This window comes from Cyanistes caeruleus, chromosome 1, assembly GCF_971803275.1.
Source record: "Cyanistes caeruleus chromosome 1, bCyaCae1.hap1.1, whole genome shotgun sequence".
NCBI lineage: Eukaryota > Metazoa > Chordata > Aves > Passeriformes > Paridae > Cyanistes > Cyanistes caeruleus.
The window spans coordinates 45,873,110-45,892,362 of NC_141701.1; the positions used below are offsets into that span (position 1 = coordinate 45,873,110).

A 19,253-nucleotide genomic window follows, 5' to 3' on the forward strand; every position below is an offset into this window, starting at 1 on the left:
CAGTATCTTTTTTTTTCTGTCCCTGTTCTGCTCTGAGCATTGACCCTACTTCTGTCAGCTGAAGCCCCTCATTGCTTTGTCTTCATTTCTTTGTTGTACACACTTTTCTATCTCCGTTGGAAGGAGTCAGAGCTCACAGTGGTCACAAATGATCTTTACCTGACCAGATCAAAGCACATTGCTTGCTTGCTTGTGCTTTTCCCCCCACACATGTATGGTTTTCTGGCTCTTGTTAATAGTGAGCTGTCTTAGAGTAGGTAAGCAGCCAGCATATTTTATAGATATCTTAGATCATGCTTTTGCTTTTAGTGACATCAGTTCAGGGATACTCTGAGACTCATTCACATTGATCTCTTTCATTGAGTCTTTAAATCAGTAATTGAATAAATTGTTTCTAGCCCTGCTGTGTACATTAGCTAGAATCTATGTGACTCTTCCAGCACAGTTGTCTCTGCAGCTCATGTGGGCACTTTTCTAGGCACTTTCAAGGCACTTTCTGCCTGCTTCAGACAAACAACGGGCTTCTGCAACCGTTTGAAAGCGTTTAAGCTGAGCTTGTAGCTTCTACTTGTGGATTGCTTTGTAGGAAGATGCCTTTAGGAAAGCAGTGGGCTCACAGTCACTTTCCTATCCAGTCCCTCCACTGTGCAGCACCATGTGCGTTGACACTTGGGTAGCTCAGGTGCTCAAAGCAATATAGAGCGACGCTCCACCTGGACTCGTTTTTCCTGCTTCCAGCAAACTCAGCTGTGCCACGTCTGGTACCCAAGCTAATTACTGGAGACCTATCTTTCCTATTTCTTCACACTGCTGCGTTTTGCAGAACACTAGCAACAGTAGCAATACAGCTTCTGTGAATCAAAAACTTTCTGTTTGCAAAGGATTAGAAGAGGTAAAGAGGGAGAGCAATAGAAAGATCCAAGGGTTTTGTTCAGAATATGAGATTGTTGTGCAAAGCAGTGTTAAATGCAATGGGGTACGCTTCAGCAGTTCTGCAATTTATAAAGATAAATTCTACCTTCTAGAATGCAATGGGGTTTTTATGATAAAATGTGAGAAGCTTGTCAATCAAATGGTAGACATAATTGTTCTTTAAGTGACCTATTAACATGCCATTCCTTTTAATTAAAAATTGTATTTACATTCTCGTTCAGGCCATATTTGAGCTGTAAAAACTCTTTCCATATGAGGCATGTTGCAGGTGAAAGGCTGTCACAAGCTGTGTGACACGGGTAGAACAGGAGTGATTGAAGTCCCAGTGCAGCAACATGTGGCTTGCCTTCGGCTCCCTGCTGACACAGAGGGAGATGGAGGGATAAGCAGCATCTCCCAGAACCACACCCAAACCCTTTGCATTCCTTGCCTAAGAAATTGCTTGTAGGTGCTTATGGTGGCATAGAAAGTTATAGTATACAGCATTTGCCATAAGTGTGTCACTGCAGACCAAATGATGGATTATGTCCTTCCACACCCCAAAAGTTGTTCTTTGTTCTGTAATTAAAAAATAAATGTTGCAATGTTGAATTGGAAATATTTTGTGCCGTACAATGAATTTGTTTTGTTAGGTTGCCTGGTTGTAATTGCAGCAATGTCTCTGCAGTAAACCCGTGTCATGGGGTAATGGTTTCCTGCTGATACACCAGTGCCAAGCACTGCTCTGCTTAGCAGCTCTATTGCTGTTTATCTCCGTCAGCCCCTGTGATTATTTTGCTTCTGTGAAACTTTTTTTCCTATTTTGTTCCTTGCATACTATAAATTATAGTTCTGCTCGAGTGCTAACCATAAATCCCAAACAGTGGGAAGCGCTGCCGTGCCAGAGAGTGGCTCAGCTGGGAGCTGGTTTTAGGTTCGCCCGAACTTGTCGGTGATAGGAGGGAAGAAGGCGCTCCAAACCGTGACGGGTCTGCTGGGCCCCTTCTACCCATCTGAAAATTGATCCTTCTTAAACAGTTTAGAGGGCCCTCGGGGTCTTGCAGCTTACATAAAAAATGAAAGCCCTTCCTGTCTTAGAGCAGTGCAAGCAGTCAATACAAAAGAGAAAAATGATCTTTTAAGTGTATCCCATTGAATCCATTATCTCGAGGGCCCGTGCTTGATGCTTCATCAAAACATCATCGTCTCGGTGATACATGGGGGAGAGGGCGAGGGGGCATTCGGGGGATTTCAGAGAAAATGCAGCAGTATTCTCAGTGCCACAGGACAGGCTAAATATGATACAAGCCAGAAAATGAGAGCTGCAGAAAAACTGATATATTCCTCCTTACAACTTACTGAATTTTGCATATTTGAAACAAGCAAATATTTCAGGAAAAGTTTTGAATTTTTTCTTTTTTTTTTTTTTTTTTTCTTTTTTTTTTGTGGTATGTAAGTCCTGTTGGGCAGCTTGTACAGTGATTTCTTTGCTTTCAATGAGAATGTAAATTTGTAATTTTTTTTCATTACCATGATAAAGAAAGTAAAGGAGCAAATAAAAATCAGTGTTTGTATCATCAATACATTATACCCTTGCTATGGGAGTTAGTGATAGGGTTGAACTGCTCTATCATTATCTGAATTGGTGTTGAATTTCTGGTTCTTGTGAGCAAGTGTCAGGATTGTTAGTTTTTAAGTGCTGAAGTTTTAAAAATCTTTTGCATGCCTGTACTAATGATTCATATGTTTTTCTTAGACTAGCATGAAAGGAAAATCATTGATTTTTTTGTTGTTCTGAGTTTGAAGTATTTACAATGGCACAGTGGAGTTTTCTACCAGATTACAGGGATAGGAGCTGATATTTTGCCATCAGTGTTTTCTTACTGGAAATAGTAAGAATGTTCTCTTTTGGTAGATTATAAGCAGTAAAACTGGAGAACTGGGATTTGTTTTCAATAACCAGTAGCATAAGTAATTCAGAAATACTATAGAAGAAAAGATGTATTTTTGGAAGACAGAACAGCGAAGCAGCACTATTTCTGAATGTAACTGAGCTGTCAAACACACATCCTTTGGGATGTCCTCCATTTCCTTTGGTAAAGGCCTGGTTTAAATAAACTGAGCAGTAGGCAGTGGGTGTGTGCCTTTGCACAACAACATACACCCAGGTGCTTTGTTGGCCAGGGTGATCCCAAAGGCAGAGCGCTGTCAACATTCCTAATTGGTTATTACCCAATAACACACACCCTCCAGTGTCTTGGGACTACAAAACACTTTTTACCTAGTCTTCCTACATGAATAATGAAGCACTTCAAATATTCATCCAATTATAGTCAGCCTCTCTCTTGGCTAACGATTGCCAAATGCAATTGGACATACTTCTGACATAGAATTTCAGGCTATATCTATGTTGGAAGGGTTTAGTCATAATTCTTGACTTCTGGGGAGAGATTAGATAACACCATGATGGTAATTTCTCCAGCCTCAAAAGCTATTGTTTATTCACTTTTGCTGTGAAATTCTAGTTTACTAGCGGTATAATGTGGGAGTTTTAGGAATGTTTTTTTCATTTTATACTTGGAGCTTGTCACATGAAACTGCTCATGTTTGTTTGAAACAATGAGATGTTTTGCTTTTTCTCCAAGTGCTGTGGCTACAGCTGCACGTGCCATAAAGCAGGTGAAAAGCAGTTAATGTGTACTTTTCAAACATGTATGCTATGTTTATATTCATCTTATATTTTTTCTGTCTTGCTGTCCAGCACGATTGACTCCTGTTGTGCTAGTGGCTTTTAAATATTTTTCTAATGCCTTGCTAACATTTTCAGAAACAATGAAATTGTTATCCTTTGCAGAATATTAAGGTTTAAATTTGCTTTACTAGCTTCTCCTGTGTATAAGCTCCCCTGAGTGATAATCTTCCCTCTGGCCTTTCAAAACCTGAGGAGGGTGGTGTTTGATACCCCTGCTCACAGCAGCTTCCAGCTCTGCTGCAGTAATGCCATAGGGAACCACACTGGCTCCTTTGTGCTGCCACAGACAAAAGCCCAATGTCCATCCTTGTGGTGCAAAGGAGATGCCTGAGTAGGGAAGTGGTGTCAAATGTTGTTTAGGGAGATACAAGTTGGCAAAACAGTGGCAGGTAGAATACCTGCCTGCTTATTTCCCCTTTGGAAGACCTTATGGGAAAGGGAAAGGAAAAAAACTGCTGGTTTTCTGTAGCTAAAGTGTATTTGGAGGCTCCACTTTTCATCAGACATTCTCATTTTCCCAGTTTCTAATATTGCTGTCTCATAAAGCTGGGCCTTGGGCCATGCCTCTCATACTGGCCTTCCCTTGCTTAGTAGCTAACCTCGATAAACTCATCAGCAGAGCTACAATTTTACTTTCCCACTTCCACTTTGGATTAATGGTGTAGCTCTCCAAAACTGAATGGATGCTGCTCTCCAGACCACAGAGGTCTGATTCTAGGTGAGCATTTAATTCCCCTCTTGGGAAGTAGAAATAAAAGCCCTAATCAGGTATGTTTCATGCTTCTCTCTTGGGTAGGCTCAACAAAATGAAAGATGAGAAAGATGCTATTGGAAGTTGCTGCCTTCTGCTATCATTACAAGGCATAAAGCACTGGTTTGAAAATAGAAACAGCTGGTGTGGGTGCAACTTTCAATTGTGTTTAGCTTCCACATGGGTCAGTTAATTTTTTCCTATTAAAATGCAAAGTAGCTCAATCAGAGGCATAAGTCCTTCTTCCTTTTGTTTATTAATGCAATTCTGGAAACACGATAAACATGAATGGCCCTGGGAGTGATGAGGAACATATAGCAGGTTTGGTACCATGTAGAAAATGTAAAGCTGGCAGTACAGTTCTTATTCAGAGTAGAAGAATGAGTCATGTTGTTCTGCAAACCTGAACCTGAGTGTGCAGAAACTCTGCTGGGCTGTGCCAGGCTGTTTCACATTGGGACAGCTCATCTGCAGCTCTTCTGGGAGTATTTCTTCCAAGAACCCTTTCTGCTGCTGTGAAGGACCCCAGAAAGGGCTCTGTCCCTTGATCTTGTATGCCAGAATATTTTTCTTTGCGGTGCGTTTCCACTGGGAGAGGTGATAAAAGCTTTATCAGTTGGAAATTGCAGAGGCTGTAGACAGAACAAAATAAATGGGGTGACGTACAAAAAAAAGCAGTCAGTGAAATCTAGTCCTGATAAAGGTCAAGTTTGTTGTAGCACATTGCTGACTAAATGCACATCCATCATAACAGAGAGTTTATTTTCCTCACTGCTGTCCTAATATTATTCTACTGTAGTAACAAAATATTGGCAATGGTAGGGCAGGTAGTGTGAAGGGAGCTGATGCCCTTCCTCAGAAGTGACTCCACATGCTTCAGACAGCAAGAATGTGTTCCTGCCAGCTTTCCCTGTTTCAGAGTTGAAATGAAGCTCCTTCTATGTCTTGTCTGAATGTCTATTTATAATAAATAAAAAGCCAGGGATGTGCTCTCAAAATTAGCTGTGGAATTTAATTTTGCCTGTGTTCACAGACTGAGTAGCAAACATGCTTTGTCTGATTTTGATCCTATGAAGTAGTCTGAGCTTCTGTCCACAGTCATGCTGGCTGTTTCTGTGCCCCCCAGTATTTGTTTAGCAGAGGATTTTCCTCAAAGATCAGCCAGCCCTTGAAGCAGAGTGGAGAAATACCCCTTCCTTTTGTCATCTGTTGTGAGGCTCAGTTCTTGGTAAACACGTCTCAGGGATCCTGCAAAGCTGTTGCTGCCTTTGTGTTACCAGTGTGAATATGGCAGACTCATTCTTTACTGCAGTGTAAATCCCTGGGGCAGATCTCTGCCAGAGGTCTTCTCATATCAAAGCACATAGATAGTGGTTGGTGGCAATTAGAGGCAGCAAAAATGGCTTATGTGCCTGCACCCACTGTGGCTGGAGCTCTGGCTGGGCTGCAGGATTTGGGATGCTGCTGGGCTTGGGGAAAGCGTCTGATCTGAGGGGCAGCTGCAAGCAAACGAGACCTGTGGTCTTGGTCTCTTGTTGACTGCACTGCTGCAGTATCAGTGGTGATACAACAGAGCCAGGTGCTTTCTCCCTCCTGTTAAAACCCATCATGGTGCTCAGCACAGGTTCTGCCTTCTGCTGGACATCTGGGCAGCCCAGGTCCATTTCTCCTCCTGTCATTATTTGTGGGTCGCTGTCTTGTGGTGCGCACTGAGGAAAGAAAAGCTGTGTGAAAGTGAGGGGCCAAGAACTGCACTATTGGTTTCCATCTCAGGACTGTGAGGTTAAAACAAATAGATGCAGACTCTTGTGCATATGGTGGTTAGCAATATATGATTTGATGGTCTGACTTCCTAGTCAAAGTTGTTCGTTTTAACACATAATCTTTCTCCAGACTTCTTCCTTTCATGGTGCTAATTGGCTTCTGCCTGCCATGAAAAGAGGAGGATTTTAGGAAGGTAATGGAAAATAATCAAAATCAAACTGTAGCCCCAAACTGTTTGTTGCAACACCAGTGGCTTCTGGAGAGATGGGGCTTTGATGAAACAGTGAAGCTCTTGATTACCCTAAACTATTTTCAGTCTTCTGCACCTTCCGATAACGTGGTTCTGTAGATTTCCTGTAAAGATAGCAGAAAACAATTTATATCTATGCCTTGGGGTGATGAAAGAAAAAAAATAATAAATCAGAAATCTACCAAGACACCTGTATTTCTGCTAAATTAAAATTTTATTGCATTCACAAATAGAGCAAAAAGCATTGGTATTAACTAAGTACATAAGTGGAGGGAATAATGCAAGGTAGTTGTAATGTGTTTTATTTTCAACAGAGAGGAGGAGTTTGAAACAGTTTTCTGTCCCCAAAAATGTCTGTATCAGAACTTGCATTGTTCTAAAAAACTGTAAGTTTCAAATTCAGTATTTTTCTCAGGAAATTCTTAGCTAAATTCTTTTTCTTGTTTTTCTTAAAGGAATCCTTATCTTTCAGCATATATCCCTGTATTGGTTCTTGATCAGGTTTTTTTTCAGTATTAGTGCAAGCTGCAACTTAATTTATCAATATGAGGATTGTGTGATGTTACCAGCATCTGGGGAAAAGGGCAGATGCAGTATGGAGAGACCTTTAGGATATGGTGCTTTTTTGCCTAATGTTGTTCCTAGTGTAGTTATAATTTGCTCTTTTACAGAAAAGCTTCACAGTTAAGTGGATGAAATAACGAAAACCTACAAACTGAAGCAGTAGTCTGCTTCATCAGCAGTGTATTTCTGCTAGGTTAAATGTAGTGCTCAGCTTAATAGGCATCTTCTTGTTTACTAGCAGCCTGGAACCAGCTCAGGAAGATTTTCACTGTTGTGCTGGTTTACACCAGGAAGATTACAACGGATGTAAGACATATATCCTCACCCTTGTAAATCCTCCAGACTGATGGAGTTGTGCTTGTTTGAGTGTTCCTCAACAGAATCATCTCCCACCTGTCTGCCTGCATCCAGCATTTGTCAGTTGCTACATGACAGAGCAGCTGCAATCTTTGGGGTGCACGATCGCTGCTGCAGTGGCGCACAAGGTGTGCATGGAATGAGATCCAGCCCGTGTGGATGGGGGGGCTGCCCTCCACAGGAGTCTGTGTCTGTCCATGTAGCTCGATTCTAGAGTCAGCTCACTTCAACACCCTGCTAAAATACTTGAGGCTGACCGCCTGTATTTAGGAAGCAGGGCTCCTAACACACTTTGCAGTGTAAAATGAGTTTGGATGTCACTCTTCTGTATTTCCTGTAGTGAAGCTGTCTCTCAGGAAGAAGCTAGGACCAGTCAGCTCCTTTGTATGAGAGTAACCTGAGCTGCCGGGTAAAAGAGCTCTTAAATTAAAAATATTACAAATTCCTATACAATTTAGGAGCACTACGAACTTTTGCTCTGAATTTAATGTCATATAAATATGTAATTTTTTATTTAATAGAGCCTGACTTTTTAAAATTTGAAATGAGTGTCTAGGAAGAATATTAGATTTTGTTTAGTATCTGAATTTGGTGCAGTTAGTTTCTGGTCATTTTTGTGGGTGGGATACACTCACCTTGACAAGGGAAGTTAATGCCTGTGCACAGTCCCTGCTCAGACTCTGTGGCTGCACCAGCAGGGTACAAGCCTGCAGTAGTGTCCCTGTGGCATCACCCAGCACTTTGGGATGCCCTGGAGTACCTCAAGGGGCAACAGGCAGCTGAATCACATCCTGGATGTTGTTTATTAAAGGAAGCATGCTGTAACATTTACTTATGTCATGTGGTATTTTTTCAGATTTTGCTTTCTACAATTATCTGTTACAGGCATCTGTTTTCACATCCATGGATTAATTATTCCTTGCACCACCAGTTTATGGGGCTGTATTGCTTCTGTGCTGTCTCGGTTCTCTTCCTTTCTCCTCTCTCTACCTCCTCCACAGGATTGCATTTGACCTGCTGTTGGTTTTGGTATGGCTGCAGGGATGATTACACCATGGCAGCATCTAATTTAATAAACAATAAAGCCACTGTTTTGTATATGTAAAGTTTGTCAATGGAAATAATGTTATCTGTGTGTTTTTTTTATCACCCCACCACCAGCAAAATGTTCAGGTGTGGCTTTGGCATTTCTAACCTCTGCAATAAGCATTATTTATTGCTCAGAGCCACTGTCTAAGATGTTTTAGGTGGACTTTCCTGTCCTCTTAACTTAGAAGCACAGGTTTTGTATGAACTGATTTGGTTAATGGTGTGATTTTTCTAGTTACTGGAGTGCATAAATCATTTCCACCTCGAGCATGGAAGCGATTAAACATGTAAATGTATGAGCATGAGTTATGCGGGTATAAACACGTTTCTCTATGTTTCACTTGTGTATGTCCACACTAGGAATCACAGCAATGCAGTTGTACTGTATTGTATGTGAGTTAATCAGAAAAAGTGCACGGTCCCGTGTTTCTCATACTAAATTCTGTGCTTATAACACCCACCTCTTCCTTGCCTCTGTTGTGAATGCTTTTATGTTATATGGATTGCCCTTCCAGAAGAATTTGTAATCTAGGGTGTTAGTCTGAATGTACTGCTTTCAGTCTAGCTAGAGGAATCTCTAAGCAGGTGGGCTAAGAAAGAGGAAAACACTAATATTTGAAGTACAGTAAAAGTGCTATTGGGTAGCTGGCCTTGCAGCTTCTCTCATTGCAGTTAAAGTAAGCTTTATAGGAAAAGAACATTATTTGGGCAGCCAGGGTGACTTTTGTAGTTTTCATAGTACATGTGTGATAATACTGTCTCCAATACATTTGCCTGCCTCTGTTCAGAGAGATGTGTTGCTTATTTACTAAACATGTCATCAGCGTCTCCTGTTCCTCCTCAGTTCAGCTGTGTCCCTTGGGCTGTATTTCCTGCATATTATTTGAGTCCTCTTCTGAAAAGTCATTCTTGCTTGTTTTCTTTACAACATTCCTTATTCTGGTACCTTCTTGCTTCACTCAAAGGAGCTAAAAAGATTAAGGCAGGTGTGCTTAGTGGTAGCATCAGAGAGGAAATCTGGCACATGCTTGGACAGAGTTCATTTTTCAAGGTCAGCCCGTATCTACCTTACCTATTTTCCCTTCCTGCTGTCCCTTCCTCATCCATTAGAGCTCCAGCAGATGAAGCAGGGGTCCTGTGGACAACAGCCTGCTGTACAGCCCTGGCTTATCCCTGGCTTAGGTGCCAAGTTCAGGGTGCTGTGAGAAAAGAGTGGATCATTAAAAACATAATCTAAAATCTTTCACATAGAGGGAGGTTTGCAAATGTAACTTACAGAAGTGTCTCTAATATCTGGTTTTTCTTAACTTGTGAAGCTTGTTTTGACTACCTTAATAATGTTCTTTGGACATGTATTTTTTTCTCCTTTTTCTATTAGTGTAGGGATTTTAAAAAGCAGAATGAACATCTTTTTAACCTTCCCTGGCAAATTTATCTTCTGACAGTCCAAGCCCGAGTTCAGCAGCAGGGTTGAGACCTGGTAATCTGTTTTACAGGCTACTGCTGCACAAGCTAACAGCAGAAAATTGTTGTCCTCTATGTGAACTGCAGTTAAGAAGGATGTTACAAAGTTTGTATGTGACTTTCATGGGTATTTATTGAAAGCAGAAGAGCAAGGATGTTTGGGAATACTTCATTCTGGGCTCTGAAGGGTAATGTTTTCTGGGGACACATGCATAGACATAGTTAACAACTAAAAGTTTTAGAAGTGCTTTGTCTCTTTGAATTTTATTCATTAATAGGAAGCTTTTATTTAGGCTTTAGTACAGTAGTGGCCTCTTTCTCAGGAAGCAGTTCCTGTAGAATCCTCCACATAGCACACAGAGGCTAATTGTGCACTCTCCTGCCTTTATGGGCTGCAATGCAGGAGGAACTTGTGCAACTCTTGCAAAGGGAAAGGCAAGTGTGTTCTTGTCCTGTCTATGGAAACATGTTGTCCTTTCTCTTAGAGAAGGCAGCAGTTAACAAAACAACATAGATGTGATTTCTGGCTAAGTAGTCAAAGTTGTGAAGTTCTTGGAAAGCTTAATTCATTACGGTTTCATTGCCATGTTTGTCATTTATAGAGAAAGAGGTTCCAGGCATGTGAAGTGGGATGCCAGGTTCTCAAAGTAACATTCTGGAGAGGGGCAGAATTAGCAATGGATTCTACAAAGCATATGCATGCTGTAGTGGGGTCTCTATTGGGTTTGGATGTATAGCTTGTTTTGCCACTACTGTTCTAAGGCATTTTATAGAGAATCTCCAGAGTGTTTCCTGATTTCCAGTGTGGAAATTTTGTATGTAGAATTTTGATGCTGAGTCTTCTCAAGGATACAGAGGAAAAACTGAGAGCTAATAGTGGTTTGAATAAAATTCATGAAAGCTGAGGGGCAAACTTAATGTACAAAGGAATACATCAAAAGATTTCCCCTATTCTGAGAAGGTTTTTTTTGTTGGTTGTTTGGTTTTTCTTGAACATCGTGAGTTTTGAAAGGGAAATGGCTCTGGTGGTTTTTTCCAAGCTGCTTTAACGGTGTCCTCTCTTTGTGGAATCTGCATGAACAGGTTTATCAACAGAGATTTGAAGACAGATATTGGTAACAATCTTTTTATTAAAAAAAAGTTAACAGGCTCAAAGGAGGCTGAGTTGAAACAGATATATTTTTGTTTTTTACTTAAATGTGATCCTAAGACACAAGTTCCTCTTTTTTGCACTGCTGCCTGTGAAGGAGTTCAGTGTTCTGAATATATAGATTATCATGGCCTTTGGGATGTTGTGCATCCACCGGTTTACCTACTTTCTGGCTTTTGGTATTGAATGATAAACACTCCTGTTCTGCTCCTATCCTCCATTATCTGTACTCACAGCCAACCTGACCATCTTAAACATGATTAAAATATAATTCAAAAGTTATTAGCTAATTATGACGCAAAGTACTTAATTTGCCATTGCACCCTAATAACTTAAAGGTACTCCTGATAGCTCAGTAATAACCATATCATAAGCAAAAGGACACGGTTGCTACTAACTTAATAGGCAGCTTCCCTCAAGATAAAACAAATAACATACCTCAATGAAATCGGATTCAAGCTTAGTAAAATCATCTTGGCAAGCAAAGAGAGTATTTGTTAATTTTTCTGTGAAATGTTATCATTGCCAAGAAAACTTGGTTACAAAAAGCAGAGATGGCAAAAGTATTTGCATGAATAATTGATTTAACATTTCATTGGTTTAAGTGATTTTAGGAAAAGTGTTTTTGATATGCTCTGGAAAACTTGAAAGTTTTTAAGGAGTTATTTGCAAGATACCAAACGCTGTAGGAGATGTGGGGCTTAAAGGCTTGTAGACTGTTCTTCAGTATATCCAGTGCATGCACAAGCCTGAAAAGAAAGAAGAGATGGCATTTTAAAAGACTAAAATCCTGGTGGTCAAGCTGTGGCTATGGACCTGTGGGTGTTCAGGGAAGGCCGTATGTGTAGCTCCTTATTGCCTGATGTCCTCACAAATACCTGGAGCAAATTGCCTGCTGTGATGAGGGGGATGATGGCAGGAATCTGCAGCCTCATGCCCTGCTCTGAGTCTCCATGATTTGGCAGGTGGGTCACTCAGGGTGCTGACTGGTCCCAGAGGTGTCTCAAAACCCTAGAGGAAGAGAGGGGCTGTGGCATCGGTCTGTAGACAGTGGTTTGGCTAAGAAACACCTATTTGGTGACTGCAAGGCTTAAATTTTCTGGAGATGTATCTGTATGGTAGCAAAAGGGCTAGAGAGTGTATTTGACAAGACAAGAAAAACTGAGGGTCAAGGATGTATTCAGTCAAAGAACATACTGAGTTGGAAGGGATCCACAAGGATCATCGAGTCCAGCTCTTAAGTGAATGGTCCATACATGTCTTGGGAAGTGTCAGCGACTCCAGTGTCTGTCAGATGGAGGAATCTCACTTTCTGAAAAGTGATGGGGTTTGTGGGGTAAAGATCCTGTTTTGGGGTGGGAGAAAAACTGGTGAGCAGAGGATAGATCCCTCTCAGCCACATCTGAAGCCTGTAATGCAACCTAAAGATTCTGGAGATTTGGCTGACATGGTATTGAAATTGCTTTTAAAACACTTACCTGCCCAGCCTTGTGTGAAAAAATGCAGATTAGGGTTTCAGCCTGTTCCTCTTATCAGTCTGCATCTCACAGGTACACCAGAGCAAAGAGAGAAGGAATATGGTAAACAGAAACTCCCTGGCCCTTCCATGGTCTGGGGCAGTGCTGTCCTGGCCTCACCCTTGTTGCCATCTTGCAATGTGGGAGATGGTTTCCATCTACCTGCAAATACTGTTCTCTGGTCATGAGTCAACAGCTCTCAACATCCCATCCCAACTATGTATTCCTTTCTATTCTGTCAGCATTTCTACAAGTGCCAACTGTGTCTGGGTAGATGATGGTCCTGAGTTTGGGAATGGGGGTTTGAACATCTCGAGGGAAGGCTGACAGAGACTACATTTTTGGACTGGCTTTTGTTGAACCTTTGGGTTCAGGCAGTATGTTCTGTACACCAGGGGAGTTGCTGTATTACCTCTGTTTCATGGTGTAATCACTAGTTCTGGTTTGAAACTTCTAGGTCACCTCTTTAGCAGGTTTTATTTTATTTTGGAAAAACTTCCTTTTTGGGCAAACAGAGGTTAAGGTGCACCTACTGACTTGTGGAGCCTTGGCCATCCATTTTTTAATTTACCCCTGTGCTTCCTGTGACCCATGTACCCACGTTTGTTCAGCTGTCACTTCAATACATGTCTCTCATTCTCCACACCCATCTGTGGCGTAGAAAGACGTAGTTTGCTCTCATGTCAGTAACATTCCTGCAACATGACTACACCATGTTGTGCCATTTATACTTTTCCAGTTAATATGTCAGTTTGTCCATCTGGATTAGATCCAACGACTATTAGTTCGTTTTGTAATATGTCTGATTTTCTTTCATCTCTGCTCCTGATGCTGCCTCTGATCAGGCAGGTTGTAGCAAATCCCATGTTTCTCTCTTTTTTTCTGTTTGGTTTTTTTGGGGTTTTTTGTTTTGGTTTTTTTTTTGTTTTGTTTTTTTGATCTCTGGTGCATTCCCTGATGATACCATGTCACTCATCGTTTCAGATCCTTCCCATCTGCTCTTCACATGCTTTGCTCTGCCTTTAAGATTATTCACCACTTTTTGTCTATCTCACTTCCTTCTAAATGCTTTATGAGCCCTCTGAGCTTGCCCCTACCTTTTCTTTTACTGTCATGCTGAAGTAACAATCTTAAGATGCTTGAAATCTCCTCCATGTAAATGATTCAGTTCCTTAATCTTTAGCAAATATTTCCACAAAGGTTTGACATCGTTTTACTCAGTATTTGGCATTTATCTGTTCTTTAAAATGTAACTTTTTTTTTTTTAAATCTTGTAAGAACCGGTGCTTTAATACCTACCTCTTCCTGTACATTCTTCTTCTCTGTCATTTTGGCTCCTGTATAAATGCTTTCTCTATAGAAGGTTTCATGAGATTTTAGGTTTTAATACATTTTCCCCTGTTACCTTTGCTTTATAATTATTTGTATTCATGCATCTTCTCATAATGTAGGAACTGTATATGCCAAGGAATTCCTGAGACTCGTGGACACAAAACCTTAAATTAAATGTAAGAAGAAAAAGATAAGAACAAATTATAATAGCACTGAGAGCAAGAGATTACAACAGGGTATTTGGTTAAAATGCAGTTTTTGTAATATAGGTTCCTGAAAATTGCAAATGTATTCTGTTACGTTTATGAGCCAACTTTTGTTGTGCAGAGTTATAAAGGTTGCTATGTTTTCAGTCTCTATGGATCCAAATGATGTGAGTTATTAAAAAAAGAAAAGCAGGTTGATACTGTCAAAGTGGTGCTCAAAAGGAAAAAAAAAAATAGAAACCTCATCATTCTCCACTTGGGTAGGATAACATTTCTCACTGGCATAGACACCTCTTCAACTGTATTAGCTGCTAGGGAACAGTGCAAAATTATATAATTTAGACATACGAGGAAGTAAAATTAAATAGCCATGAGATGAGCATACCATTAAGCAGATCTAATTTATAATGGACTTTTATGCAAATTGCCTTTGAGCCTTCAGTAAAAGAAAATGAAAAGAAATTAATAAGGACAGCTTGGACTAAAAAGTTGCAGAGAAAAAAAAAAAACCTGAAAGCCTTTTTGAGTTCCAGCTCACTCTCCACACACTCCAGAGTGTTAAATAAGCGTTCCCATTAGCCACATAAATATAATGATGTGATAATAAAACTTGCACTTAACTTTTAAGGACCAAATTCCTAATCACTTTGCTGCAGTGGCTCCAACCAGATGAGTAAGATTTCAAATAAAATACATTTACTTTGTCTTGTGATTCATTATGGGAGGGAGAGAAATGTGCTTTCATGAGTATTTTGCTCTGCTGAATATCCACCCTCGGTGAAATCCAGGCAGCTATTTGCCTTGCCACAGTGTAGAATTGCAGGTCCCAGGGCATCACTGATGCTCCTCCTGCTGCACAGCCCCCTCAGGGGGGTTAAAAAAAGGACTTCTCACCACTTTTCCTCCCTTTTTTGTTGTTCTGTGAAAGACATGTGGGAGCAGGGAACCCTGACAGCTCAGAACTGTTGAAAGTAGTTTATTGCAGAAGATTTTCAGTTGGTTTGGAGTTTGTTGTGTCCTCTGATAAAGATGTTAATATGAGAAGTGATATACTGAATATATTCAGTTATAAGAAACCTGTGTTTTCTCAGAGAAGAAAAATGTTTATTTCTACCTTAGTTTGAAAGTGAGGTAATATCCTGCATGTCTGCAAACATCAAGGCTTGCAGCTTTTCCATGTACCCTGTATCCTTTTGATTACAGAAAGGAAGAATTTCAGCTCTCTCCAGTGAAGCCATTAAAACAATCTGCAGAACTTTGTCATTTTTCTTGGCATTAAGAGAGTTTTGCAATAGTTGACTTGTTTAATTAGTACTGGCCATCTTGTTCCTAATTATTGCTGCTTTCCCACATTTCCAGCTGAGGCAGAATATACTGAAGTGCAGTCTTTTCTCTTTATGTGTATAATAATAATATATTTAAATATTTATACAACAAGAGAGCAAGGCTATAAACACACTGTGTATGCAGTTTTGCTGCAGACAGTATGTTTTTATATTTGACAAGCAGGACTTTTTTTCTGAAGAATTTGAGAAATCCTGCAAGCAATGTCATCCTCATGTGCTAGCTTTTTGCAATAGAAATGCTGTTACGGGAATGCTGATCTGTGGGAAGAAAGATCCATCCCTGTAGTATTTTATGGAATTAAAACAATGATCTTTTCCATTCCCTGTTGTTTTTTCTCCAGTAAACAAGGGCTTGTAGCTATACCTAGTTTGTGTCCTTTAAGTAAAACCAAATTCTCTGATGGAAACAGGGTTTTCTGCTGGTTATATTTTCAACCCTTGAAGCATTCGATTTCTGACAGTGGAATATGATACTTAAAGCCACAGACATTAATTATTACCCATTGGAGGTCGCACTTTCAACCCATGGGACATTAATTTTTCTGATATATGGAAAATTCCAGCCTGTTAGTTTTAATTAAATATTTCAGAAGCACATTTTCTTGTAAATGGACTGCAGTTTCTTATCCTTTACCCTTGATATTTGGCTAATTCTGCATATAATTATCATCTTATTTTGCAAGCCTATTTCAGAGCGCTTTCCTGTCTCAAAACTCCATTCACCTGTTATGCATTCGTCATTTAAAAAAGAAAGATGTCTTTGCCAATCATTAGCCAACATTGTCAAGAAGGAGATGGAGAAAAATATCTTTCAGGTTTTCTTGGGAAGTGAAATTATAATGATTTACCAGTCCCTTCTTGTGCCAGCAAACTGGTGTCTCCTAAGCATGAGTAATCCCACTGTGAGACCAAGCAGGAGTGCCAGCAAAGCTATGGGTGGCAGGGAGGATGGTTATCAAATGGTATTGTACAGAGGGGGTGACAAGTGAGGCATGAGAAAGTGCTTCCCACTGTACCCCCAGGAACCCAAGAGTTCCTGGTGTGGCTGGAAGGTGAGGATGCTGGTTGTTCCCCAGATCCTGGCATAGCCCAATCTCCTCTCCTGACGGGTATAGCAAATGCAGATTAGGAGCAGAACTATGTCACCAGATTTGGATCCCACAGTATCTAAAGTTTTTCCCTGAAGGACATATGAAGGAAGCTGGAATCTACATTTTTTCCATCTGGAAAGGAAAAAAGTGTTTATTTTTTTACAGAAATTAATCAATTTTCTTTACAGAAGTTTCTCTGCTGGGGGTCTAGCCTTCCAATGCTGTTTTAATATGTGAAAGTGCAGTTGTGTATTGCAGAGTGATCCTGGGAGGGGAGTCAGGAGGGAGTTGTGACTTTGCAGTTCCTGGGATTTTTTTGCTGCTGCTGCTGCTGCTTCTGCTGCAGAATAGCAGAGCACTAAGGCAGCACTTTCTGTTAACACTTCCTGCCCATTCCCAAAGCCATTCAGGTCCCAGGTAGCACACCCTGTGGCTGAGCGCTCTCCTCAGCACTATGGCTTTGTCAGAAGACTCCATCCTCTGATACTATCTTGCTCTTCTCTAAACAATTAATAAAATGGAGACAAAAAGCCTAGAGGTTTAAAATATGTAATTATATAAGTAATTTAGAACTAGGAAAATGCTGCAGAAACCAATTACAATTATACATTTCAGTAATGACTGACTTGGCCAAATACATGTTTTGTGTGTGAATTCCGTGATAAATTTGAAGATGACATGCTTGAGTATAAGGGAAAATTAATTCTAAATGCTGAGTGCTTCCATATTAGACATAAAATGTGGCTCATACACCAAGTGAAGAGGAGCCTGTGTTCTATGGGCTGTCACAGCTTAAATTTTGAGCAGCAGGGCAGGCAGTAACAAGTCTTTGAGGAAGAAAGCTTGAATAGTTCAAGGGATGGCTTTGAAAGAAAAAAGTGTTCTGTACCTGCTCATGATGCAAAATACATTTAATTCCTTATATGTTACAGATTTCATGCAACTTGAATTGATTCAGACGTTTATTAGGGAATTGTAAATGGCCAGCTGGGGTTAATGGAGTTTTATTTCTTTCCTGGTCTCCTCCCAGCTGGTGAGAAACTATAGATGAGATTTGTATTCTGTTCACAACTTATCTATATATATATATATATATATATACCTGCTCCAGGCACAGACATCATTCCAAACTCAATTTGGGCTGCCTGTGCCATTTCCAAAGGGAAGATACTTGGCTGTTGATACAACACAGTGTATGGTCACCTGGAGCCCTGCCCCTCTGCAGTTCCCTGAGACCCTGCTGCAAGCCCTGCTGCCTCCCACCTCTTGAACGCCTTCCTGACATCCCCTTCGGCTGGCCAGTGGATGGGGCATCTCTCAGCCTGGGGTGCTTTCTACAGCCAGGAGGGCTGACCATCTCTGAGTATTTGGTGGCTTTTTTTTTTTTTTATTGCTGGTAGTGGGAGTTCATTGTTTATTCATTGTTTTTAAAACAAAACGAAAATAGTGTGCCATGACTGTTTGTTGTCAGAAAGTACTTCCACACTGCACTACAGACATATGAACAGGCACACAAAATCAGACCTGCCAGTCACTCCTGCTCATTTCATTGGGAAACCACCAGTGACTCAGGAGTGTTTTGCAAATGCCCCAGTGCAGAAACAAAACATTTATTTGGTGTTACTCTCTGAGGGTTTTGTTTGGCATTTTCAGCTCTTCCTATTGCTCTAACTAAAGCTGGTTTGGGATACTCACACCCAGAAATGTATGTGCACCCACCTGGCTGATGTTGCAGGACCTGTTGCCAAGCAGAGGCTGTCCAGGTGGTTGTGTGGTTCTGGTGGTCAGTGGGTGGTATCTAAAAGCTGAGACTTTTTTCTGTGTTATTTGAGTGTTCTGGTTGATACCTGCCACAAGCACTTAACTTTTACACTAAAGCATTACCTCACATTGAAATGTTATCAACTCTGTACCCCCATCTTTATATTTACCCCAGTGTGCTGCCCCTCACCTCAGCTGTGCCTGCCCTAGTGTTGGTTGCAGTAAATGGCATCTAAAAAGTAACCTGGGTTTAAAAAACAAGTGAGAACCAAGCAAAGAACCAAACCAAACTATTCCCCAGATACAGTTTCCTAACTAAATCAAGTTCCCTATGCAGTGCTCTGGAAAGCAGAATGAGTCAGTCCAGGGCGTTGGAGCATCTAGAGGGGATGGGCTGTGCTGAAGGGGACTATCAAAAGAGGTGTCCAAAACAATTGAGAGGTTGTCATCTTATGAGATCCAGATTGGGGCAGTGAAGTGGGTAGGAGAGGCTGCTGGCCTGGCTCCTTCCCTTTCACCTCCCCAGCTGTGCTGCTTGGAGCATGAGGCCACGCTGGAAAATATGTGGCTTACACAGTGGTTTGAAAACAGCCCTTTTCTAATGAAACAAAGCCACAGAGTTGCTTCAGTGAAGTTTGCATGGGAGGGTTTCGTAGTGCTGGGCTGCTTGAGCATTTCTTGAGCTGAGCTTGGTCTGACTCTGCTCCTTGTGTCTTGTTTCCTCTCCAGAATCGGCCGGCTTTTCGATGGCACAGAGCCCATTGTCCTCGACAGTCTCAAGCAGCATTATTTCATTGACAGAGATGGGCAGATGTTCAGATATATCTTGAATTTCTTAAGGACATCAAAACTCCTCATTCCTGATGATTTCAAGGTGAGATTTCAAGGGACTTGGTTGTTTTGCTTGTACCTTGGTAAAGCAAGCATCTGGTGCTTGTCAGTCAAAA

At 40.9% G+C, this 19,253-nt stretch overlaps 1 protein-coding gene across 6 annotated transcripts in view; it reads left to right on the forward strand.

Moving 5' to 3' along the window:
• Window positions 1-19,253, forward strand: part of KCTD1 (potassium channel tetramerization domain containing 1) — a 100,682-nt gene that overhangs the window by 75,461 nt on the left and 5,968 nt on the right. For all 6 annotated transcript variants that reach the window (XM_086889814.1, XM_086889791.1, XM_086889786.1 and 3 more), the window contains exon 3: window positions 19,036-19,180. In XM_086889814.1, the coding sequence (XP_086745940.1) occupies window positions 19,036-19,180 (145 nt within the window). The remainder of the gene's footprint in view (window positions 1-19,035; window positions 19,181-19,253) is intronic.